Source organism: Corvus cornix, chromosome 4A, assembly GCF_000738735.6.
Source record: "Corvus cornix cornix isolate S_Up_H32 chromosome 4A, ASM73873v5, whole genome shotgun sequence".
NCBI classification, from domain to species: Eukaryota; Metazoa; Chordata; class Aves; order Passeriformes; family Corvidae; genus Corvus; species Corvus cornix.
In genome coordinates, this window is record NC_047058.1 from 10,659,356 (window position 1) to 10,685,038 (window position 25,683).

Consider the following 25,683-nt stretch of genomic DNA (forward strand, 5'->3'; position numbering starts at 1 on the left):
TTGATTGAGCAGTTGAAAAGCAAACAGATGGTACACTTAAAAAAAATCTATAGTATCTCATAATCAAAATGAGATGGTTTTGATTTTTGTAGTTTTGACAATCCAGTGATTTTAATAACCATCTCTGTATTTTCAGAGCTAACATGTGTACCTTCAGACATAATTCCTATCCAGAAAGGTTGTAGTCAATAACACAATATTTTTAAGGCCAAAATTCCCAGTTCTACTATTGGTACAGGTATTTTAAGTGGTATTCATGTGAAAACCAGAACTGATCTCATAAAAAACCTGTTTAGCAAAGCAGCAATCTCTTTGAGCCATGGTGTTATGTAATTAAATGCTAAATGTTGACCATCTGTCATTGTACTCACAGGTAAAAATAAACCAAGGATGCAATGTTAAAGCAAGTCTTTCTTGGAGCCATGGTGTAACCCAGCCAAAGGGAGTTGGGGGGTTTGAGAGCATGTGGCAGAGGGCAGAATTAATACAGAGCCTGTCTGGATACACAGGGAGAGGCTCTACATCACTCTGAATTGCAGGAAAGGCACTGGCCAGGACACCCAAAGTGTATCCTGCAAGAGCCTCTGTCCTGGGCAGCAGCTGGCCCCCCTTTGCTTCCCCAGAAGAAAGAGGGTTGATAGATCTGAGAGAGGCAAAATGTGGCTCCAACCTTTGCTCACAGCTTCTTCCAAAGCCATAATTAAGTTCTTAGTTGAAAAAGGAAGAAAAAGTAATTATGTCTTGAGGTCAAGTCTCACAATCAAAATCAGAGATCAAACATCCCTGAGACTGTTGGAGGAGTTTGGCTTTGAAATTCAAGGCTGGGGCTCACCATTGACACAAAATTTTCATTCTTACAAAGTATAACATTTCAACATGATTTTAGTTGAATGACTTTCAAAGGGAACACTGCACTTACACAAGAGAAAGCCTTACCCTTAGCCTTCTCTCAAACGTAGAGATATTGCCTTTCGTCTGCTCTCTCCTTTGCCTCCATTCAATGAGATTTGAGTTATGCTCTCCAGGAAGGGAGATATTGCACTTCCCTAATGTGGGGCTGACAACCCCTGCTAGAATGTGAGGTTCCGTGTTAAGCGTGATTTCCATTCCACTGGCAAAGGTGACTCTCAGAGACCCGTCTGGGCTGACCCGGTAGATGTTCTGTGTGTTATCTGTCAAAAAACAACAGAAATCAGCAAACAGAGAGAAGTTCAGCTCTCCAGATCTATAAACCAAATGTTAGGCACAACAGGGCTGAGTTTGTAACCCAGGGAGGTTAGAGACAGCTGAACATCAACTGCAGTGTGAGTTTTGCAAGCTGTAATCTCCAGGCCTTCCCAAGTCTGAAGAGTTTTTGATTATATTTGGCCTGATCATTTCCATTGTGAAGGTTTCCTGCAGCAGGAATCAAGAATTTTTGCTTTCAGCTTAAAAGGATGTAAAACCATAGGCTGAGTATTCACCACTGATACTGTGATGATCTTAGCATGTTGCAGGTCCCAGCAGGACAATGTACTGCTTGAACAACTGCAAGAGTATCTGAGGTCAAACAAGAAAGCTGTTTTCCAAATATCCAGGATGACAGCCATTCTCCCATTCTGTCTCTGTTCCCTGTGTGACTGTACAAAAAGCTCATTCTCTTCCCCATTAGCAGCAGGACCCTGGGGTTGAGGCGCAGGGATGATCAGCCACAAGGCTGAAGCCTGGTGCAACAGACCGACTGGGAAGTGACGGTTGGCAGAAAAACTAATGCATCAGCAGTGGTGAGCAGTGAGCAGCTCCAGAGCCTCAGGACTGTGCCACAGAGGGCTGTTGAGGGAGCTGAGGTGACCCAGCACAGCCTCCCTCTCCTCCCCAAAACTACCAGAAGTATGTGGAGGGTCCAGAGCAGGTCTCCACTGAGAGGATATGAAGGCAACAGACACTGGAGCTACTTTCCCTTGCCTGGGCACTGTAATTCCTCCTCTGCAGGCAGAGTTGTGCCACATTGTCTGGCATCTGCTCAAGCTGGGCTATGGAGGTTTCTGCAGCTCAGCTGCCACGGTGAACTCCAACATGAGCCTGAGTTTAGTGCTAACATACTAAAGTCTCACTCTTACAGTGAGACTGAACTCACTCCAGCTAGGGAGTATCCAAAGCATCCTTTTTTTTAAGCTGGTCCACACAGAACTAACTGGTCCAGCTCTTGAGATGTGAATACATGGAAAATAGTAGGGTATGCCAGAAAGTAAAGATAATTGGATGTAAGGATACCACAGCTGACTGGCTGTTCACAGGGTGCTTTGTGCTAGTTTCTCAAAGATATGCAAACATGTAAATTATATGAATTTATATGACACATATAATAATTAGAGCTGTTCATTTCTGGCACTGCCCGTTGACAAGCATTTTTCTGAGACAGACTTTGATAATATACTAACTTTGAAGAGTTTCAGATTTAAGGACAGACAGATCAGGCAGCAGACAATGCAGAGAGCAGATGGAGTCACTTGGACAAAGCCTAACAGGTGACACAACAATGTAATTATTTCTGTGTATGCAGTGCTGTCTCTACCACATAATAGTAAAGCAGTATGAGTGGGTATCTTGTGAGGTGAGCTCTTCCTAGTTTTTTCTTATAGATCAAAACTTGAGAGAAAGAAAAGTTCTGTGATGTGCTCAGTTACAAAGCTTTTCTATAGCAGACCTGGAAAGAAATCAGAGAACTATTTCCCAGCACCTACTCTCTCAAAGCCTGAGCAATCCATTGACAACAAAAAAACCCAACAAAGACAAAAGACTCCAGATGGATTAAACTATGTAAACCCAGAACTCTGGTGATGAATCTGCAAAATCTGGAGGAGGACACTCCATTCTGGAGGACACATCCCATCTGGAGAGGCACTTCCATTAGGCAGAAAGCAATTTTTTTTTAAAAGATATATGATATTATCAGGGAAACACTGTGGTGTCTACAGGAGTTGAGTCAAAATCTAATCCCTGAGGCAGCCACTAGCAGAGGTGGATCATGTTTCCCCTTGCCTACAAATGCTGTCACCAGGACATAGAAAGAATCCACAGGATTGGCCAAACAAGGCATTTCAGTGCTAAAATGTCAGTGGAACCTGCCATTCTTCTAGGAAGTATTTCTTATAATAACAAAGCTCAGTGTATTACAGGCTAGTCCAAGTCCTCCAAATACTGAAGTAGAAAGTAGCACGTAAAGCCTGGAGACATCAGAGATTTCAAGAACTAGATTTTATCCATGGGATTCTTCTGGGAGAAGAAGAATTCACTTTTGGCTTATTTCTACCTGGTAGCTCAGGAGAATTGTAGCTGTTTGTGCTGAAGCAAGGAAAAAACAAATGAACTAATTCTGATGTCTTTTTTTTTGGCTAAGGGCTAAGAATACAGTAATGTCTAGGATTCAAAACGCAATGATTAGGGAAGAAATAACAGAAATGCTTTTATTACCTTGTTTTAAAGTATAAATTGTAGAGGTAGCTGAGAAGTTTGTGGCTGTGATCACATTCTCCCTGTTTGAAGTATCAAGTTCCACTCGTGTCAGTTTTTCAACATCGCTGTGGAAGCTGCTGACTTCCCCTGTCGGGAAGGTTGCATTGGTCAGGTGGCCATCAGAGTCATACCTGCAAACATGATGTTAAAGAGCCATGAAAATACACCACTACTGTCATGTAGATACTCCTAAAAGCAGAAAAAAGAGTGAAAAAAGTAGGAAGCATTGTCAACACTGTGCAGTAAGTAAAAAGGTAAGAATTGGTCCATTTAGTCATTCAAAACTCATTCAGTACCTAATCTGAACTTCTACTTGGAGTCTTTTTCATTGGTGCTGGATCAAATACAACTGGGAATACTATGAGATGCTACCTACGTCACTCAGCCTCTGCCAGAGGTTTCTGTGCTGCTCATGGCTGGTTGGGGTTTCCCCCAGTGGGCTGCCATGCAGGAACAAGGCCACTGGAGGTCACTCGGTGTTCAGGCATCCAACTCGCCCCTAAAACAGCATTTTTGTACCCATAAGATTAAATAAAACCAATTCTTACCTTCTGCAACACTTAAAAGCTGCCTTTTGTCACAGATGTGTGAAGTACATAATATGAGTGATGAATGTAAAAAGGGGACCGAAAGCATAACAATAGTGATAAAATTAGATTGAAATCTGCAGGAATTAAGTTGCCTACATGGGTTTTACTATTGTGTTTTGTTTCCCACGGGCCTACTTAAATCAGCAGGAACTTCTCACCTAGAATCTAGAGCACCACATTTCAGTTCACCTAAACTTCATCAGTGCTAAAGAAATTCTTGTAGTTCAAGATACTTGATTGCGAATCAGGCCATGTTACCAAAAAGTCAATAACTAATTCCAGAGCTCTGGAACAGGTTTCTAACAGGTCTTTTCAGTTCTACCAACATATTTCTCCTTTCTGATGGTTCACACGGAAACCAGCACAGAACATTGCTTGGTGCTTGATACCGTTTCATAATAATGCCTCATATCTTAAAAATCTTACTGATGCTGACATATTTTTATTCACCTAAGACAACTCACTGATACTGCAGAGTATTTGCGTGAGAAAAACCAACTCATGTTCATAAAACAGAAACTCATTTGTGCAGGTAGGACAGCATAACTAAGTTTTCATTGTCTCCTCTCATAGAGCAAACATGTCCTCAGCAGGTGTTACCAGCTGGCAGAACTGCACTGCCTCCAAAGGAGCTCTTCCAATTCACATCAGCAGAGATTTCTGGCTATGTCCTTCCCTTTAAGGTATTGGCATCATTTCTTTAGGATCTTTATTCGCCCTTAATTAGTCAGACAAAACCTATATGTCACAAGAAGTATTGGCGAAAAAAAATCAGGATTTTTTTTCTTCCCTCCAATATAAAAAAAGAAAAACAGAGCAGCTGTTCTTTTCCAATTAAACTAATGACCTAATGAACTAACTGAACTAATGACCATCTTGTGTTTTTTTGACAAGTAAGTTGAAATTAATCAAACCTTAAATTCAAAATAATCTCTCTCCTTTTCACCTCTCACTGCCCTTATATACATTGTGTGACTTATTTACATTCTCTCCTTATGCTGGTTCTGTGCAAGTTGACTGGGTGCCACAGGCAGCGATTAAAATTGACTCAGATCACTACTTTTCATCATTAGAAAACTCCATGAACATCAGGCAGTTATATTTCATTTACTGCTTGATCAAACAGATATGACAGCTTGGTAGGTTATTTGTATTTGCTACTATACCACAGAAAAATCCCCCCAAACTGCATTTTTAAGGTGCAAATACAGCTGGTTTATTGCAATGTACTTGTGCTCAAGACACAGGATCCATCTTCACTAAGGATCCAGTTTTGCTGCTGATAGTGCTGCTGCTGAGATACAAAACTCCCTGTGTAGCTGAAAATGGGATAAACTGTTCCTGGCTGGCTGGCCAGATAGGTGCTGACTCGTAATGAGACCTGAGCACATGCCAGAGGCCTCTCACTTGTGTAGATGGTCCCACTGACTTCAAGGAGGACATGCAGAAGAGTGTCTCAGTATTGATTCCACAGCATGATCATCTAAAGGGTTTTTTTTTCTTCCAGATTGCTCCACGAAACCTAGCCCTCTGAGGACAGGTTCTGTCACCTTCCACATGATGAATAGCAGCACACTGGGACTCAGCTTCTGCAGAGCAACACCCTACCCATACTAATAGGGGTGGAATCATGACATATTTCTTAATGTTAATTTGGGGCTCAGTTATGCCACTGTTAATCATGTCAGTGACCATTTAATCATGCAAATAATTGCATTGATTTCAGTACTCACATGAGGAAGTGCTCACCAGTATTTGAAATGCACACATGGGGATATTGCTTCACAATCCATTTGCATTTCTATGTGTAGCACAGTTAAGAGTTATATCATTTCAAAGGGAAAGCAGTCTAATTAATTTTTTCAGAGAGAGTTGTTTCTTGCAGGTGTTTTCTTGTCCTTGATTTAATAGAGGCCCAGTGCTTCCCCTCCCCTTTTACAGCTTTAATGACACAATATTAAAAGAAATCTAGATGACTTAAAATTGTACATTAGCTATAATTGTATGCAAGAGCTCTTTCAGCACTTCAATTCCATCAGATTAGAGTAGATGGATGACAAGTACTTTTGTAGGTGGTTTTCTACCTCTTAGTAATTTCCCTCTGTGAGTGAATCTGACATATAGGTAGATGTTCTGAACAGGTCATTATCTTTGCTCATATTCCCAAGTATGTGTGATATGTGTTGTTAAACAAACTCATCCCTATTTCAGCTTGACAGTGCCATGGGTTGAACTATTGGATGTGAATGCACATCTAGCTTAAGCACAGAAGATGATTTAAAGCAATTTGAAAGTTGTTCTTAGTTCCAATGCTACATTCACACAGTGCTCACAAGCAATTCATATATATAACTAAACCCTTCAAAATTCTAATTTTCAAAGGGAAACTGGCTGTCAGTACAAAATGTGACCTCCCTGGAAACCAGTATCTGGGTAAAAGATAACTAAGGCCATCACAGCCCATGACCTATTCATGGCAGCAGGTGAGCAGCATCTCCTGAAAGCACAACTACTCAGCACAGAGGTGATTACAGCCCACTGCCCCTCTGACTGGAGCAGATGAGGTGACATTCTGTGTTTCAGTCATTGAGGAATTCGTAATGTATCACGAAAATGACTTAAGGTATTGGACTGAACATAAATATTAATGACATGACTTAATTTAATTTACATTGTTTAATTTTGTTGTTGTTTTTGTAATGCTAAAGTTGTAATTCTGTTAATTTTCCCTGACTGACGTAGGCTGGCAGGAGTGTGTGGTCGTGCAAAGCCTGGACAACTTGAAGCATTGGTGAGGACAGTGTTACCCAGCCTGTAGTTAAAGCTGGGAAAGTATGCAAAACTGTTTAATTTAGCAGAATTTCTTTGTGTTAATCATATACATCATACCAATCCTCCCAAGGCACAGGTATTTCTTCATGAAGAAATCTATACTACATACAACAGGGGGCACTTGCAAGCAGGTAAAGCCCTTTACAAGATCTTTCAACACTTGAGCCATACTTTAAAAAGAGGAACAAGCAATAGTTGTGTGAAGTGGTTTATGCTCAATGTCAGTGGGACAGAGTAAGAATGCCAGGACTGAAAGGCACATGACTAAAAATAATCTGCTCTCCCATGCTCTAACAATCAGGGTCCTGCAACAAAGCCTGGTGTTCAGCATTCTAATAGAGATGACCTGGAGCTACTGTAAAGGGTCTTTGAAAGTGTCATTGGTCTGTGGCCTGGACTGATACCATCATCAAGTGGGGATATAAATGGGTAATTCTCAGCACTGAAATTAATAAAAGGAAGCATTAATACATTTACAGTCAGTTCTGTTTATAAAAGGCGACTCTGATCAGTGTTTGAACAGCACCAGGGTAACAGCGAGCTTTGTGTTGTTGCAAGAGAGTTTAAATTTCCACCAATAGATGTTTGATAATGATAACTGAACCAGGAAGGTCCTGTAAGCGTTTGTTTTCCCACGTATTGTAAAAAAAAGCCCTCTCTAATGGCTTATACTTATGCCCACTCTATTAATTTAGTCTTTGGCAGAGTAACAGAGAACAGGATGAAGAAACATCCTGTTGAATAAAAAAATCCCACATACTAGGCAGCAGTTTTCTCTGCTTTTATCCTACTTTCATTTGAAGAAATTATAATTCTAAAAACCTGTAATGACAGTGACTCAACTACTTCTCCAGGTGATTCAGGCAGTAACTCACTTCTTATCAAAGTGTTTTTTGTTCCTATCTCACCTGGATGGTTTTCATTTTAGTTTTTCATCATCAACTCCTATGCTCCACAGAAAACAGGCACAATTATCCTCCTTAAAGACTCCAAATTAGGACTGCAATGTTAACACGATTTCCATCCAGCACTTGTTGCATCCTCAAACAGGGATTATGACAATTAATTATAAATAATGAGAAATCCTGATACATCACACCTCTTTATAAATCAAAAATGAACTTTCTTGGGTTGTTCCTTCTCTGGGAGCAGATTGGGATGTTCTGACCCCATCTTTTAAGTGTCTTGTCTCGCTTTTTAGAAGTTCTCTCAATGGTCTTGTTTATAATGCCTTTCTTACTCCCCTTATATACAGCCTTTTGCTATTACATATCCTTTTGCTACTATTACATATCCTATTGCTACTACCTTCTTCCCCTGCTGATAGAGACAAGCTCACTCTTGTCTTTGAATATTCCTTCCACTGAGATTCTCAATTTCCTCTGCAACACTCCCTTCTCTGATGAGTATGCTAATTTTCCCCTTTATGCCTTCCTCAGGAATTTTGCAAATTCCTGATTCATATCACAACTTGCCTGTACCACTTAAGTTACAAAAAAAAAATCTCATATTTTCATTTACAGAAACAGATTCACAATAAGAAAGTGCAAATGAAGTATAATTTCAGGTAATTTCTGCTTTACTTAACAGGCACTGTGCACAGACCTTTTACATATGACAGATTTAGGCACCTAAGAAATGGTAGTGCTTCATTTCACAAGTTTGTGTAACAGCACTGCTTGTCCTGTCTCACACAGTGTTAGTAGCAGGGTGTCTTTTTAAATGACTAGAACTGTCTAAAAAAGATTTAGTGTTCATTTAAAATAGGGTTCCTTACACCAGGCAATTAATGTTGTGGACTTACTCATACACAGTTGTCCATCCGTTTTCATCGCTCTTGGTTGCTAAAAGCCCTGTGTTTCCAGGATATGTCATCAGGGCCAGGTTGTAGCCTTGGGCATACACCCTTTTCAGAACCCCATTGCTGCTTATGGTGAGCCAGTAGACCTGGCCCCCCGGCACCACGACCCACAGGGGCAGCCCGCTCGTGTCCCTGCGGATGTGAACCGAGTTCCCGTTGCTGCTGGTGATGGTGCCAACATCCCCCTCCCCGCTGTAGGAGAAGTTGTAGATGTAGTCCCTGGTGATGAGGTTGAGCGTGTGCAGGTGGGTGCCGTTGATGGTGAACTGGTAGAGCTCCTGGTCGGCGGGCGAGGCGATCTCGTACAGGTTGGTGTCGCTGAGGTGAGCCTTGTTCCGGCTCACGGCGCGGATCCGCACGTTGCCCAGGTCTGCCACGTACAGCGTGTCATCGGGAGACACTGCTAGGGAAGAAGGTGCTTTCAGCTTTGCATCTTTGGCATATCCACCATCACCTGGAGGAGAAATGGTAATTTTAGCAATCTCTAATGTCCTTGTTTAAGCTGATCCCCTAAGCCTGACACACTGCTTCTCCTCAGTATCATTTACAGGTCAATAAAGCAATATCCTCTTCCAACTAATTAAATCCCTATTATCTTAGGTTGGTGCAATTCTAAATTAGTCTCAGTGAAGACAAACAGGAATATAAATTATCTAATTCACAGTATTTTTGCTGAGTCCCAAACCCTGCTGTTCAGGAAAGCCCTAATGCAAAGCTGTGAAAGAAAAGACCGTGATACCTGAAGTTTCATTCCCTACTTACTGTCTGTTGGCATGTAGTTAAAGTAGAATTTTGTTGCAAATAAAACAAAAAGAAAATAAAACCCAGGAATTCAGCTAAAATGACACTGAAGGAAGATTAGTTTATACTTATTAAAAACTCAACACTACAGGAAAACAAAATAAGAACAGTAGCCAAAAAGTGCCTTGAGAAACAATCTCTTTCAATATCTCTTGACAATTTACTTGGTTTGTGTCATTTAAGGTTTCAGGAGGATTTTTGGATTATCATGGGCTGTATGTGTCTATCAAAATGAGTTTACATGAGCAGGATTTTCTGTAACTAGCAAGAAAGCAGATTAAACCTCACTCTTAGGGAAAACCACATTACTGTGTGTATTGCTGTCCTCCTCCTGACTGAGACATGAAATTGCTGGAGTGTTTGATCATACATACCTTCCTTGGAAATGGAAAAATTAGTGGATCTTTCTGCCAAGCTGATCCTGCCTTTCACCAGACCAGGATGGCACAATCATTAGATTTGCCACAGTTTTTTCATTTTTCAGCACTGAGAGTAGTTTTCCTTAATAGGAACCCTGTCCATGATTCTGTTCTCAGTGGTCTCCTGCAGCCACCACTAGAACTGGCAGCACTTGGCAATGCACAGGAGGCTTTGATTATCATTATAATGCTGGGTCAGCAACCCACCTTCTCTGGAAGACCATTTGCATTTTTTCCTCTCTGTTCTTGACATACTTAACGTTTTCTTGTCAGTAATTAACCTTTTACTTGAAATGAGAGGCTTAAGAATTATGATGACATTATTATGGAGCTGAACATGGCGGTTCTTAGAGATGACAAGATGGCAACATATTGCATGCCTCTGTATGGGAACGCTGCCCTTTGTCCCATTATGTTTTAATGAAATAAAGTAGCCACACTTTGTTTTGGCGCATGCAGGGGAGAGAGGCTGTGCTGCTGAGAATGTCCAGCAATGCACTGCAGGCCTGGCACTGGTTGCTCCAGTTTAAAACACACAAAGAAGAAGAAATTCTGCACAGTATAGGTCTGCACCATTTTCCTGGTGGTGCAGTGTGACACAAGTGATGAGAAGGCATAAGCTGGTGTTTTGCACTTGATATGAAACCCTTTGGTACTCTTCTTGCTGAGAAGGGCTGCCTGATCTAGTAGTACTTAGGTATAATTTGGTACCATCTTCAACAGGGGCAAATGCAGCTGCCACAGCAAGACAGACTTGGAACTAATTCTGAAGAGTGTGTAATCTCTGGATCAAAAGAGAAAAAGCTAGGACCATCCTGAATTTCCTCCAGTGGCAACGGAAGACTCATACGTCTGAAGTCAATGGATTAAATTCACAAAGATCTGCTGATAAGGTTTTGGGCTTCCCAAGGAAACTGAACCATTGCTTGTCTCTCCTTCCCCTTGTCACTTTGCTGATCTGCAGCTGTGTCAGAGGATCTCAACAGACAACAGAAAATAACAAGCATCTCCTTACCTGAAAAACAATCACAATTAGGATCAATCTTGCAGTCACAATCTGATGGGGCTCCAGCAATGATAGAGATTTCGCCATTGGTTGTGACCTGCTGGATACGGTTGATTTTCCTTTCATCTGTCTCTGCGATGTAGAGGATTCCACTGTGGGACACGGCGATGGCCCTGGCTGACTCCAGCGTGGAATGGATGGCCACCTTGCTCACCAGGAAGTGGTCGATGCCGGGCACCTGGCAGTGAATGGGGCGCCCCGCAATAATCCGCACACGCCTGTTCTCGGAGATCTGCAGGACAATGTTGTTGTCCAGGACATACAGTGAATTGTCCAGAGGGTTCACTGTGAGGTCTGTTGGCCACTCTAACCGCACCTGGAAAAACCATTAAGGGGAAGGCAGGGAAAAAAAGGGAAAAAGACTCATTAGGGCAGTGTGGCAGTTTTATTAAACCATCTCTGATCACATCATCAAGACACCTGGCAGATTCTCTCAGCACTGCTTCTCTAGTACCTTTAATTAGGTTTGGAACAAGTTTCAACAAGCTTACTCTTTTCTGAGGTCCCACTCCAGTGTGGAACAAAATTTGATTTGAAAAGTAATTTAGCACCCTCTGAGAGGTATTTGCACAAGTCCATTAAAGCGGGAACTTTATTATACCTATGCAGTCATGCAAATAAAACACACACTTCATGTCATGCAACATCAGCCAGAAAATTTTCTACGTCTACATGTTACTGTTTCAAGGTTGCAGTCAATGCTGGCAGAGTGGAAAACAGTGAGAGGTTGTCAATGTCGTAACACTTTAATTGCCTGTTAGCACAAAAGGAAAATGACATAGTAGAAAAGTAGGACACATTTCCACTATTTATTTACTAAGCAAGAAATGTTAATAAGACCTATATGCCACAAGAAATATAAGCTTGTTAATGCTTTTTAACAAAATAATACACCAATATATCATACTTTGTATGATACAGTAGCCAAGCCTAATTATTTATAATGATTTTGCTTTGTGAATTCATTATTTCAGTCATGGATTAAGTAAATTTGTCATATTTAAGGGTAGCTCTTTGCCTTTCTCCATGCAGGTAAGAGTGTCAACCAAACAAAATTTCAAACCAAGCTGGAGGAAATAGACGAAAAATTACCTCACTCATCTGATACCTGTTGCACTGTGATCTGGAGGAATTAAACATGCTTCAAATTAAAACTGGGGCTGCCTGTCAACCTGAAAGTCAACCAGTACACAGGCTGCTGATTGCAGCATGTGCTGGCCAGAGCTTCAAACTCCTTTTGCTGAGAAAGCTCCATGGGCAGCGCAGGATTGCTGAACTGGGTAACAACAGAGCAGGCTGGTCCCTCTCCCCAGCTCACGGCCAGTGGAGGATTTGGACTCCAGCTTGTCTCTGGAAAGGTCAGAAAACAACTGAGCCCCTGAGATTGCAAGAGATCACATTTTTGTCTGTCTCAGGATGCTTTACTTGTTATCCTTCATTAAGAGATGGCTGCTTTTACCTGAGTGGAATTTTTCTGGTGTAAATATTTCAATCGTCAGAAGACAATAATTACCAGCCTATATAAGATTTTATATGCTTTACACGTCACAGAAGCTTTTACTATTTCACTTACTGATTTTGATGCTGGTTTTGCTCATTTTTCCACTGTGCTAATTAAAAGCACTATGAATGTAGAGACTGCTGATGCTAACACAATGCTCAGCAGTGAGAAATACCATATGGTGAAGTGTGTGGCCATCGCTAGCCACCTGCTTGCCTGGGGTCAGCTCGGGAACCAGGCTCGAGGCCAAGTCTCTCCCTTTCTCAAGCAGCAGTATTTCCTGAATAATCTCATTTCCAGAAGTACTTTGCTGCTTTGGTAACTGATGTTTTAATAATGTGAGGGCACTGTGGCTGCTGTGTCTCATCCTGCATGGTTACCACACAATTACGAAGGCTCACGGAGCAATCCAATTCCTCCTTGTGCCCAGTCCATTTGACCAGACAGCATCATAACTGGCATTAAGACTAATGCTGCTGGGCTCAAGATTTCTTCTGAACCAGGTGGTCGAGTCCTTCCAAATGATGATAAATGTGGTGAAACAGTTGGAAACACATTCCTCCCATAACAGTGCTGATTTCTGTGCACCTGTGACTGCCTGAGTTCCACCCACTGCTCTGAAGCTGGTTTGCACACCACTGTTAGCTCTTGGTTCAGCTGAGAGTTCACTGGGACACCAAATAAAACTCTTAAGTTAACAGAAAAATCTCTACAAGGCTTTCTCCAGGAAACTTGGAAAAAAAACATATTTGCAATGCACCTTTTAATGCAGAATAATTGATTGTTCTACCAAAGTAGATGGATTAGTTTTAATGGCAAACAGACACCTTCAACTTTAACGGTCTCCACAGATGGCATTGATGTAAAAATAATCTTTGATTAACTGTAACTAGACTATTCACAATTAAAAATCTGGGAGAAAGCTATCTATTTTACCATAATGACCTTGCCTAGCACCTGCCATGTCTTGATAGCTGGTTTTCCTTTGCGGACTAGCTGCACTGCCTCTGCCCAGCAAATAATGTGAAATCCTCCCACTGAGAAGGTATGTCTGGTGTCCTACAGATAAACAGGGACTGGTTTGGGCCTAAGCAACTTTTTCTCTGGTTTATTTGAGGCTGATTTGGTTTACTGAGATAGAAGAAACTCTTATGCAGCTGCACATTTCACTTGAAGCAACATGCCTAAAGCTTAACAGCTGTTAACTGCAAGCATATTTGCTTTCGTACTGCTCACATCTGTAAAACTAGCTGCAGTGAGGTAAAAGTAAATAAAATTTTAGTTGGAAACATCCAAACAGTTTTTGTTACTACACCAGAACTGCTGCCCAGCTCTCTGCTCTGCAAAGCTAACTGAATGTTATTCCTACAGCTTCCCCTTCTGTGGTTTAAAGCAGTCATGGATGTATCCACGGTTTAATCTCATCTGAAATATTAAAGGTAGCATACACCTGTCTGGAGATTGCAGCATAAAAACCAGCTGCTGCGCACTGCAAGCTTATGCTGGTGAAATTGGAGGGGAAAAAAGGTAAAATAGTCCAACTAAAATCAAACATACACAATAACACAAATCACTGAGCATTCCTCATCTGAACAAGAATTTCAGAGATTTAGAAAAAATATGCACTGTTCCTGTCAGGATTAGCCTTCATGACATCTTAAACTGGTGTAAGATGGGACTGCTGCTGTCCCAGTCCATCCCTTCTCCCAGCGCAGTCCCCAGCAGCAAGGCCAGTTTATGTGTTCCTATGGAGAGCAGGTTCAGGACAGTTTGCTGGCGAAAAACTAATCACCTAAATCAGCTTAAGCTGAAGTGTAACTGCACCCTCAGGTTCACTGTTACCTTGAAAAGTCACTGGTTGTTCACTTCTCGTTAAAGCAAGCTGCCCTCTGGCAGCTTCTGTGACCAAACCATCAGTTGTGTTCCTTCGAAGGCAATAAACATATTACAGAGAAGCACCTCGATTTTCATCTGATACCACTGTGCCTACTAAAGTTTTTCCAGACAAAACCTCAGTTAGAGTTAGAATATTAAATCAGTTAATATACCTTTTAATTTGAAGCAGTCCTTCACAAGTCCCTGTAAAAAAAGTCCTTTTCCATATATGTATATGTTTTTTCTAACTCAAAATTGGGCCAATTTCAAGCATCTTTTTTCTTATATTTAATGGGGCTTTTTTTTCTTTTTTTTTTTTTAAGCAGTGACCAGAAATGGCATTGCTGATTATCCTATTATAAACAACCAGCCAGGGTTTGTTTACTCTTCACAGACTAAAATTTTCAGGTGACAATTCTGGTTTGGTTCATGGGAGACTGAGTATATGCAATGGAAATCATTGACAAAACAAGTGAACCCTTGAGCAATGAGACTTTTTGCATGTAAGTATTAACATGCCAGCTTTTCTGGGAATTCAGCATTTAACTGTCAACATAAAGACTCCAGCTATATCTAATAATCCATCTCTGGTTTGAGAAGTGCAAAATTAATGCCCACTGGTTTGGCTTTCTAATACATTTTTTCATGTCAAGTGTTCTGGAAAACACGAAGTGCACTAAGGTGGCTTCAGTTAAAAGAATATTCACTGGGAGATCTCACCAAGGGCTGCAACACAGGCTGCAAGTGAATCGCTGCTCTGGCACCTGGAGCATCTCCTCCTCCTTCTTCATTGACCTGGGTGTCAGCAGAGCTGTTCCTCTCACATATTCTCACTCCTCTCTCTTGAGGAGGTTTTTTTCTCCTTCTTAGACACATTATCCCAGAGGTGTTACCACTGCTGCTGATGCCTTGGCCAGCGTTGGGTCCATCTTGGTGCCAGCTGGCCTTGGATCCACTGGACATGGGGGCTTCTCACAGAAGTCACCCCTGAAGCCCCCCTGCTACTAAAACCTTGCCACACAAACCCACTCCATTTTCCCACAGCAAAGCTTAACAACTAAAATACCATGAGTCTTTTGCCCAGAGGCACTGCTAGGACAGTCCACACTCATATACTTAACCATATGTGCCTGAAGATGTACACACATACACAGGTTAGTTTGTGCAGAACACTGCTTCACTGTTGGTTTTGACCATATGGGTAAAACTTTCTGCACATTTTGCATGACATTTGATGGCTGTGCCATTTTTGGTACTGTTTTCAACAAATCATATCAAACAATTTATACCGTTCATATCAAAGTAAGACAAGTAAAGAGTGAAAAATTTATCCTTGTCTGCAAATGCCAGTTTCAAGAGCTTAACTGTTTGGTTGTGGGGGTAAATTTCACTGGGATAAGTTTCATTTATCATGGATTAAAAGAAGCTGCACAAATCCCTAGAAAGGCTTCACCATTGCTTTGATTTCTTGCCATGCATTGCTTGTTTATTTTGATTCAATTTCACGTAGTAGCATGAAATTTATGCCAAAATTTTTCTGATAGTCCTGACTGATGGATTACTTCCTATCTGTGCTGCTCAGCTTCAAGCACTTCTGTCAATGCTACCTCTGCCTTTCTTCAGCTCTACGACATGCACTTGCAGACCTGCTCATAGCCTCTTCTGTATTTCTCTTTTGCTGCTAACTTACTTTTTAAAATTTCCTCTTATTTATCTCAAGAGTCATAGAATATCCTGAGAGAAAAGGACCTGCATGTATCATCGAGTCCAACTTCTGACCTTGCACAGCACAGCCCCAAAAATCACACCATGTGCCTGAGGGCATTATCCAAATGCTCCTTGAACTCTCTCAGTCTCGGGGCTACGAACACTTTCTGTTCCAGTGCCTGACCACTGTCTGGGTGAAGAACCTTTTCCTAATACCCAACCTAAGCCTCCCACAGCTTCATACCATTCCCATGGGTCCTATTTATACTCACTTCAGATATTGTTTCCAGACCAAACCCTTTTACTCACCACAACGTCCTTCTAAACAGCATTTTTCCCTCTTCCTGCCTAAACCCTTCTTTCTGCTTCCTCCTGGAAGAGAAATGGCTCCAAGGAGAGACTCACACAGGCAGGCCATCAGGAGTGAGCCGGTAGTTTACAAGGCTGAAGGAGACTGGTTCTGCTTCCCTGAACTCTTTACAGGATGTCTCACTACATATATTTCTGTTTTTTTCCTGTTGACAATCACAGATATTTTTTCATCATTTTCTGTCTGTTTGCTCTCACTCTGGGCTCTTCCTTTTGTTGACACTGACACTGTCAGCTCCCCTTATCAGCTTTGCTCCTTTCTTAATGGCACACAGAGACACAATTCAGTTCCTGTGGTTTGACACTGGGGAACCCTTTCCTATGGTGGGATTACAGCCTCATCCCATGCTGGAGGAGCCTTTGTTTCTCCTGCTTCTGATACTGCATAGTATAAAACCCAGAATTTTACAGTTCAGCTCCAGCAGTCCCCTCCCTAGACTTCACAAATGTTACTCTCTGCACTCATTTATCCCCAGCAAAAAACCCAAATAAATAAGTTTTACAGCCTAGTGGCTGCTGTTTTCTACCCTGGGCTGGGAAAGCAGCTGTGGTGCATTTACAGATGCAGCTCAGAGGTCTGAGGCCACCAGTTCTCCAGGCTCTTGGCTCAGACAGTCTCTCTGCCAACCTGCTTTTGCTGTCAATTATTTCCAGCTGATGAGGGGCCCGCTGCAGGAGCACGAAGGAAAGGCACCACTTCAACAGTTTTCACTGCTTGTCTTTGCTTCACTTGCCACAAGACTTGCTGTGCTCTCATTTCCCAGTTCTCTTCTTGTTTCATAATTTCTTATTATTTTTTACTGCTTCACAACTTCAAAGACCATATCTGGGGTCTACTAAACTGATAAGAAAAGTTGATTTCTACAGGGATGGTTTTCAAATCGTCTTTATTTAACAATAGGGGGAATATTATCCAGCATCACATAAGCACACTGACTATGAAAATCAATGGGACCTAGATTGCTAAGCCATTTAAATCTGTTTAAACATGGTACCCATGGTTTACACAGGCTATGAAAGAAACACTTTGTTAAGTGCCCAAAAGGAATTTATAAAATATTTAGAGCAGACTGGTACCTCTGAGAGGAGGAATCTTAGACTCTTCAATTAAAATATCTCAAAATAGACCATGAATTTGAATCTAACCCAAACATTCCTCCAGTGTTGGAGTCGGAATAGATGTCCTCCAAACATACTGCTGCAGGTAATTTTCACAGCCAAAAGGAGGGAATGGGACCAGGTGGAAATCTAGCTAATAACAGGACTGGCTCCATTCTGCCTCACTTTGTAACTCGCAGTTCCAGGTCCTGGGGCTTGTCAGACAAGATGGCACAGAAGTGGGGTTGCATAAATCTTAAGTTTTGGCTTCATCTTTCCATTTTGGGCTCAGAAGTTCTGGATACAGAAAGCCAGTGTGCTGCCAATGCAGATAAGGTGAAAGGAGTATCTTGAAAAGCTTTAATTGAGACAGTAATTAAGAGCTGTTTAAGAACAGTGAGGGGCTGGAGCTAGCATGTTATGGTGTCTTTTGTTTCCAAGAACTGCTGAGGTTCATAAAAGCATCTGGCCTGAAAAATGAGAGGATGAAAGAATACATAAAATTAAATTTCCAAAACTGAAAAAGGCAAACCACCTGCCTTTCAGCAACACCAACCACTGTGAATATATCACCCAAAACCTCAGACTCTGCCCTGAATTATGAGTCAAACTCAAAATGAAAATTTAAATTAAATTCTTGAAATTAAAACTTCCTGCAGATTTGTGCCCAGGAAACTGCCTGTCTCTGCAGGATCTTGACCCGTGACAACAACTCTGCTCCTCAGGGCAGAGCTCCTTTAACTCCAGGGACGGGCAGAAAGTGGGATTGGGGGAAGTGAAGGACGAGGAGCTGCTGCCAGGAGGCTTCCAGTTGAGATGTGGGAGCTAACACTGCTCCTCAGCCAGATCAGGGCTGTGAAACACCTTCCCACAAGAATCAGAACAAATGCCAGCTCCACAGCTTTCACAAGAAAATACGAATTCACTTCTCTGGTTTAAGGTTTCCCTTAAGAGTTACACCATTAAACTCACAAATATGACTTCCGCAAGGGAAAGAAAATAGGATGGGCAAAATAGCTATTCTGCAGTTCATGTTTATGGCAGGGCATCTTCTATGGCAAATTCCTCCAATGTTATGTGATTCAGTAGTAATAGCTTTTTAAAACCCACTGTAAGAGTGAACTAATTCTTGACTAAATTGTAGCAGAGAGTTAAAGCAAAACAGCTACAGAAAAGTTTCATGATTATCTTCATATATTTTTTTCTCACAGATATAAAAATGGTAGGCAGAAAAAGCAACAGAAGTAATACGAGTCCTTACTTATACAGAAATTAGCACCAAGATCAATTGTTATCACAAGAGGATTTTCTGCAACTGATCTTTCACAAGTATTTACACAATAGATCTTTCAACTGAGGAAAATGAATGCAATTGAACCAGCTGTGGTGCTGCACGGAAAGCAAACACATACTGCTGTAAGACCTCAAACAGCTAACAGAAAAAAATCAGGCACCTTGCATTTTACAGAACAAACAAGACAACTGCATTCTGTGCAGCAATCCTTCTGTGTGAGCATTTATGTTGATTAAATACAAGAAAATGCACTGGAGAACATTTGATTTTAGTCTGAGACTGCAAGCAGGCACTCTGCTTTAAATTTCTGTCAGCTCAGGGCTTTGGTGACTGCTGTGCTGCATATTTGGATATGCATTGTCAGACTGTGCCAGAACAGCTTACAAGGATAACGTTTAGGACTAATGTTTTTTTTAAGCAAAATTAAAGAACTACCACTTGACTCAATAACATACCTCAAGCCTGGGATGGATAAACTTAGACATAGAAGGAGAGGCATTGAATTTTCTACCTTCCAAAAAGGCTCTGAAAAAGAGATTTTAAAAGTGCACCTGAAATTTGTTCTGCAACACGTTCCTAATCAGATCAATAAATAGTTTCTGATTTCAGTAGCTGAGCTCTAGATCTAGAAAGGCATAGAATGGCTCCAGGCCTAGAAAGACTCCAAGGGCTCCACAGAAATGCTAGCTAGGGTCTAAGAAAAAGCTCTAAAAGGCTTCCAAACTATCCAAGGAGAAAGGTCCAGTGGCTCTCTAGCCATGCTCCAGAAGCCATGGATTCCCCTGCTCCAAAAGCAGTAGATCTAGAAAAAATCCTAGATGCCTTCAAGAAAGACCCTTGATATTTCTAGTGAAGTCCTAAATATCTGGATCTCAGGCTTCTAGCAGCTTCTAGACCCAGAAGGCTAAAGGAATCCCTAGCAAATACTAGGTCTAGATATGTCCTTTTAAAACCTGTTCCTTACTCCTTCAAACCAAATACAAAAAAAAAGAAGCAAATAGCATAAATCCTTCTGGTTGTCTGAAAGCATACAAAAATAATTTCACAATGAAATTAATTCCTTAGGACTAAACTACTTATACAAGTTTAAACCATTTGAACTCTTCTGATTCCCTGAATTTTTGGCACAGCTTTCATAAGCCACCCAACAGACTTATTGTAGCTCATGGCAACAATAGCAAAAATCACATTGGTTTTATTGTCACTGTTGATATGGCCAAAGAATTTTAATTCTGAAGTGGCATGCAAAAAGGAAGAAAAAAGAAATACATATGGATGGAGGACCTAAAGGGTTTTACATCATATCATGACTTTCTCTGGTTCTCACCAGAGACAACTACATGCTGTTCAGTTTCCCACTTTGCTTTGAGCAGTTGATTGAATGGCCATTGAGTGATGTTCAGACATTTATGATTCCTGCAATGTGACCTACATTGCTAAACTTCATAAATTTATTCTCCAAGGCAGTGTATCATTTTGCACGCCATACTCATCCCAAAGGAAGCTATCAGCAAGAGATGAGGCCCAGTTTGTAAAAGCTGAATGTCCTTCAGACATTTTTAATTGTTTGTAAATGTGTTATTGTCAGAGTAACATACTATACAAAATGGTGCTCTCTGTCATTCTGTTTGCAGCTCTCTGTGACCTGAACCCCATAATGCACAGCCCTAAGCACACCCTCTGTGTGGCACACTACAAATGGGTCCAACCCACTTCTGTCTTGACATTTCCAATTTTTTTCCTCCACTGACACAGTGTCTTTTTATTATTTTTTACCTTGGCAAAACCAATGGTAGAAAACATGCTGGAGCAAACATGGTATCATGGAGAGGAGAAATCAGGCTTCCTTAGCTGTCACTGCCCAGGCTGCAGCTCCTGCCATGGTACTTGCTCTGACCAAACCAATGCAAAAATTTCTATCCCTGCAGTGTGTGACATCTCTGCAGGACAGACCACCTCTGGTGCCTGCTGCCCTCAAACCTGCCCTGTACTCAAACTCCAGACTTGTGACAACCCATTTGGTTGTTGCTCCCCTGGCCCCCTCCCTAAAAAAAAAAGCTGTGCAACATTTCCAAATGGCCAAACCAGAATACAGTGTGCAATCTGAAAGGGTTGGAATAGAGGCAGTAAAGAGAGCTCCACATAGAGCTCAGTTATTATTGTTATTCACTTAATAACACAAAAAACCTGTTACACCTGTGGGAGGTCCTTTAGCCCATAAATATGTGAAGGGCTGCTTGATGAGAGGAGGAAAGCAACATTCACACACTCCTAGTCCTGACAAATCTGAAAAACATGGCTAATGTAGGAGTTGCCTCCATCAAAATAGCTGTTTCTTAAACCACAGGCAAACCTAGCTAGTGGATGTGGATGAACCACTGAATTAAAACAAAAGGAGGGGCATTGCCTGCTTGGTTTGGCTCTGCATGTTCCTTTCAACACCCACATTCTCTTCTCAGTAGACTGTCTTGGGCCTTGGAGTCCAGGGTGGCAGGGACCATCATTCACTGTCTGATGATGATGCTCTGCAGTATATGGAGAAGCCACATACACCTACATGTATACAGACACAGTGGTAGATGCAGATATAGACAATAGATTAGGTATCAGTATCTCCTTCATGCTTACATTTTGACCATTATGTCTCTGCAACAGATGAAAAAAGTCAGATGCAGTAACCAATATATCTCAACACGCTGCAGCTCCCACCAGTCTGGCAAAGCTGTACTGAGCATTTTCAGCAGCGCAATTCAACACAGAAGGCATGGCCTCTGCCAAAAATAACTGACCCACTTGACTTCATCGTACTGAAACCATTTTTAGGTAAGCGAGATAATCAAAGGCTACTTGCACATATGGAATAAAAGGTGGAACATTGAGAGAAGTTGGTTGCTCATGAAAGACTGACAGGAGAGCCCAAAATAAGACAGGCTTCTCATCTGGGAACCCATTCCCCAGACAGCTAAGAGAGGCTCAGCAATTTGTGGAGCTGGGCAGTGTGCCATTGGTGGTGGGTGAGCTGTAGGAAGTCTGGGGGTGGCAAGGCAGCTTGGATGAGCTGGAATTGGTGGGTGGTTATGTGCAAGGGCTTTGTGTGTGTGCAGGCAGCATTTAGTGAGTGCGGAGGTTTCCTCTAGTTGGAAGGATGCACCTGAGAGCACCTGGGCTCAGGGCTGAGCTGCAGCCATCCAATTCTTGCAGAAGGTTTTTCCTTCTTGCAATTGCTAATTAGAAACAAATTTGTGGAAAAAGAATTAAAACCTGTCACTATGTAGCAAGAAGTAAGAGGAAAGTCATGAGCAGAGGTCTCCTTCACTTCCCCATCAAGTGTCTAGCACTGCTTCAACAATCAAAGGAAAGGATGCAATCGCTGGAAGAGTTCATTAAAATGTACATAGTCTTTTACTCAGCCATAATGGATTATTTATGGCAGATAATTGAAATAAATTGCTGTTTTGCAGGTGCCCAATACAAACAGAATATTTAGGCTTTAAAGTAGAAATTGCAGTGTGACTTCATCAGATGCTATCTTGCATCTATGACTAATATTTTGAATTCAGTGATAGAATAATTTGATTGGAATATAAATTAACTCTGATGAAACCAGCCTGCTTTCTGTTTAATATTCAAAAAATCAAATTATACACCTACGAGTTTGATTTATGAGCTCTCAAATATTTTTCACCTGAGGTCCCAATCCTATGAGTCTTTTCTCTCAGCTCCTATTGAAGAGCAGCTACTTAGCTGCTCCTCTACCCAAGGAAAAAATTATTTTCCCTTATACCGGAAAATCCTTTTTTTTTAAAAGGCTTTCAGCTTGGTTTTGCTTCGAAGTATGGATGCTAGTGACTGCTCGTTCTTGCATATGCCATTATGGCTGGAATGATTTTGTATAGACTTACGGTTTCTGAAGAGTAACACTTAATTAACTGAAATTAAGTGCTACTCATTTTTGAAAAGGTTTGAAAATGCCTCAGTGAAGACCTGTTCTGGTCTATTTTTCAGAAGCACATACTTTCTTGTGAGATACAAGTTGCTCCTTGCTACACACTCTCCAATCAATCCTTGCTACACCTACCCTTTCAATTAAGCTTGGTGAAGTCCTGGCTCCACTGAAGTCAGTGGCAAAACAGTTGCTGACTTTGCTGGGGCCACGACTTCTACTCGAGTTATCTTTTCTGGTACTCCAGCAAAGCCAGAGAAGAAAGAATATGAAATTAAGCAGTAGAGTAAAAGAACCAGAGAACAAGGTAACTTTATTTTGGAAAAAAAGTAACAGCTTTTGTGGGCTCCTTCATCCAGCAAGACCCAGAAAAAATAATAAAGTTCTTTTCTAAAAAGAAAAAAGCTCTGAAAGTCTTCTGTAAGGGAAGACCATGAATAAAAGAAAAGGGTCTGTAAATTGTTATTTCTGCTTTGTGTGCTTTTGTTCAGCAATTTCACAAATACATATAAGATGTGTTTCTGCAAATCACTGAAAAACGCACTTCAGCAATTTGGAATATTTATGCTGCATTAATTACACACAGCTAGAAGAATGTATCAGAAGACACACGGAGAGGACTAAAAGGAAAGGAAGAGCAGGAGTAGTTTTGCAATACTTTGCTACAGTGAAAACAAAGCTGTTCCTTTCTGATGGCACAATTAGAATATTATGCATCTAGTTTTAAAATATGCCTTTTGTTCTTTCTGCTTTCACAAGAATGCAGTTTATAATGTCAGGTACTAAGAGAAACATCTAAAGGAATAGTGTGTATTCTGACCTGCAATACTAATGAATTAATCAGCCCCATGTAATTCTGCAGTTGCTCTCCAATATTCTACTCTCAACCTGGCTTAAAAAGCCTAGAATCCATTTGGTTTTGTGCTGGCAGCTCACTCCCCCTGTTCTCACCTGGTCATCAGATCGTATTTTTGTCTTTCACATTTTTCTTTCCTTCCTCCAAACGTAGCCAGTAGAAGTTCTGTTCAGGCTGTGCTTGCTCCAATGAGCAGACCCTCATTGCTGCTTTCAAGCGAGGTCACTATGTCCTGGGAGCTTTTTGTTCTGCTCAAAAGGCTTCCACAATGCCACTGAAGCATATTGTGCCTGTGCAGATGCTGCTGGGGAGCGCCTGCAGCACTTATGACTGCGGGAGCAATGTCAGCGTTTGCATTTTTGAGATATATAATATATTTTCAAGCAATTCTGCTCATCTTTACTTCTGCTTCCCAGCAGTCTGTCTCTCACTTCACTATTTCAAGTAGGTCATCAACAACATTACTTATTGCCCTCTCCCCTCTCCTCCATCATTCAAAGCAGGCTGTCCAGGACACGACACTCCTGCCACACATGGGTCGCCTTTAAACACTGTTCTAGAAATCTGCCTTTTAATGTGACCTGTGCAAGCAAATTGCCTATGTAAGTAACACTGTCACATTTTTATAAGGGAGCAAAACATTTTGCAGTGTCACTGAAGTTTATGTGAGGCAACACAATATAGATGGTTCCCTCACATGGAGAACTGCTGAACAAAGGCTGATGAAGTGCAAATGTCAAGAAAAAGTCTTCAAACCAGACCTTTCATTTTGGAACACAGCAGTGACAGTTATTAACACCATCAATCAGGTTGGAGCTATTGCTTTGGCATAGACTCATGCCTAGTGGGACTGACATAAGCACGAGAACAAGGCCATGGTTACAGGCGAAGGAAAAGCTCTTGGGATTCATTTTATGTCGACTTGCAAATGTTTGGTCTCTGTATTTGCAGTGACTGTGCTCGTGATTGGTTTAAACAGCTCCCAAATAATACCTGCAGCCACTCACACAGATATAAATGACTTGTGGTTTGGAGCAGTGGAAATTCAGCCCACATATTTCTCATGGGAGGAAAGATATAGGATGAAATTGCAAGATGGTAGAAATATCTGCTAATTCTCTCCTCAGCTTTCACTGTAGCAATGGAGGCAGAACAGCAAAGCTTATCGCTCAAGATGAGCTGTAGTGTTTTTACTTTCGCACGAAAACTCCCACAACGTCAATATAACTTCCAAGAACACTGGATCTGATGAAGTCTGGTTTCCTAAGGACTTCTGTCGCATGGCTGACTGACTTGGGAGTTTAATAAGATCCAAGTGTGAAATGAAGTTTTCCTGTGAATGGGGCATTTATTACATCCTGAGTGGAATCTCTGGAGTTTAATAAAAGAAAGCTTATGATGCAGTATTTCCTTTTGAAAGGGCACTTTAGGTCTCTGTCCTCCAACTGGATTAATATTTTTTATGGAACATGTAGGAATTTAATTGCTGTGAAGGTGGGTGTTTCTCTACAAATTTGTTTGAAACTGGGCCAAGCTTTTAATTTACTGTGAGGAAAATACTGACTGACAGACAGACAGACAGACAGACAGACACATACCCACACAAGGTGCCCTCATTTGCTATCAATAACCAGGCTAAAGTGCAAACATGAAGAGAGTGGGTACATGTGAGATAAAAAGCAATCTAGAGAGGCCTCTGGTCTAGACGGGGATCCAGCCCAAAGCCATCCGGCAGTGAAACAGAATAACAATCCCATCTCTTCTTTCTCTCTCCATCCCAGTCCCTTCCCTTGGCACTCCTGTTCTGGCTCACGACCATGTAGTTGTCTGCTGAGGTCCTGGCATCAAGAGCGAGTGTTGAGCATGTACACACAGATATTCACATGCATAGCTCTGAACAGCCATTTTCTTTAGATTTTATCTTTCTGTTAACTAATCCAAGAACACTGCGATCGAAGAACACAAATGATCTGTGC

General features: G+C 41.4%; 1 protein-coding gene across 6 annotated transcripts in view; it reads right to left on the reverse strand.

Moving 5' to 3' along the window:
- Positions 1 to 25,683, reverse strand: part of TENM1 (teneurin transmembrane protein 1) — a 761,089-nt gene that overhangs the window by 19,571 nt on the left and 715,835 nt on the right. For all 6 annotated transcript variants that reach the window (XM_010407691.4, XM_019290822.3, XM_039571802.1 and 3 more), the window contains 4 exons: positions 11,014 to 11,380; positions 8,722 to 9,232; positions 3,454 to 3,626; positions 937 to 1,172 (listed from right to left, as the gene is read on the reverse strand). In XM_010407691.4, coding sequence (XP_010405993.3) covers positions 937 to 1,172; positions 3,454 to 3,626; positions 8,722 to 9,232; positions 11,014 to 11,380 — 1,287 coding nt within the window. The remainder of the gene's footprint in view (positions 1 to 936; positions 1,173 to 3,453; positions 3,627 to 8,721; positions 9,233 to 11,013; positions 11,381 to 25,683) is intronic.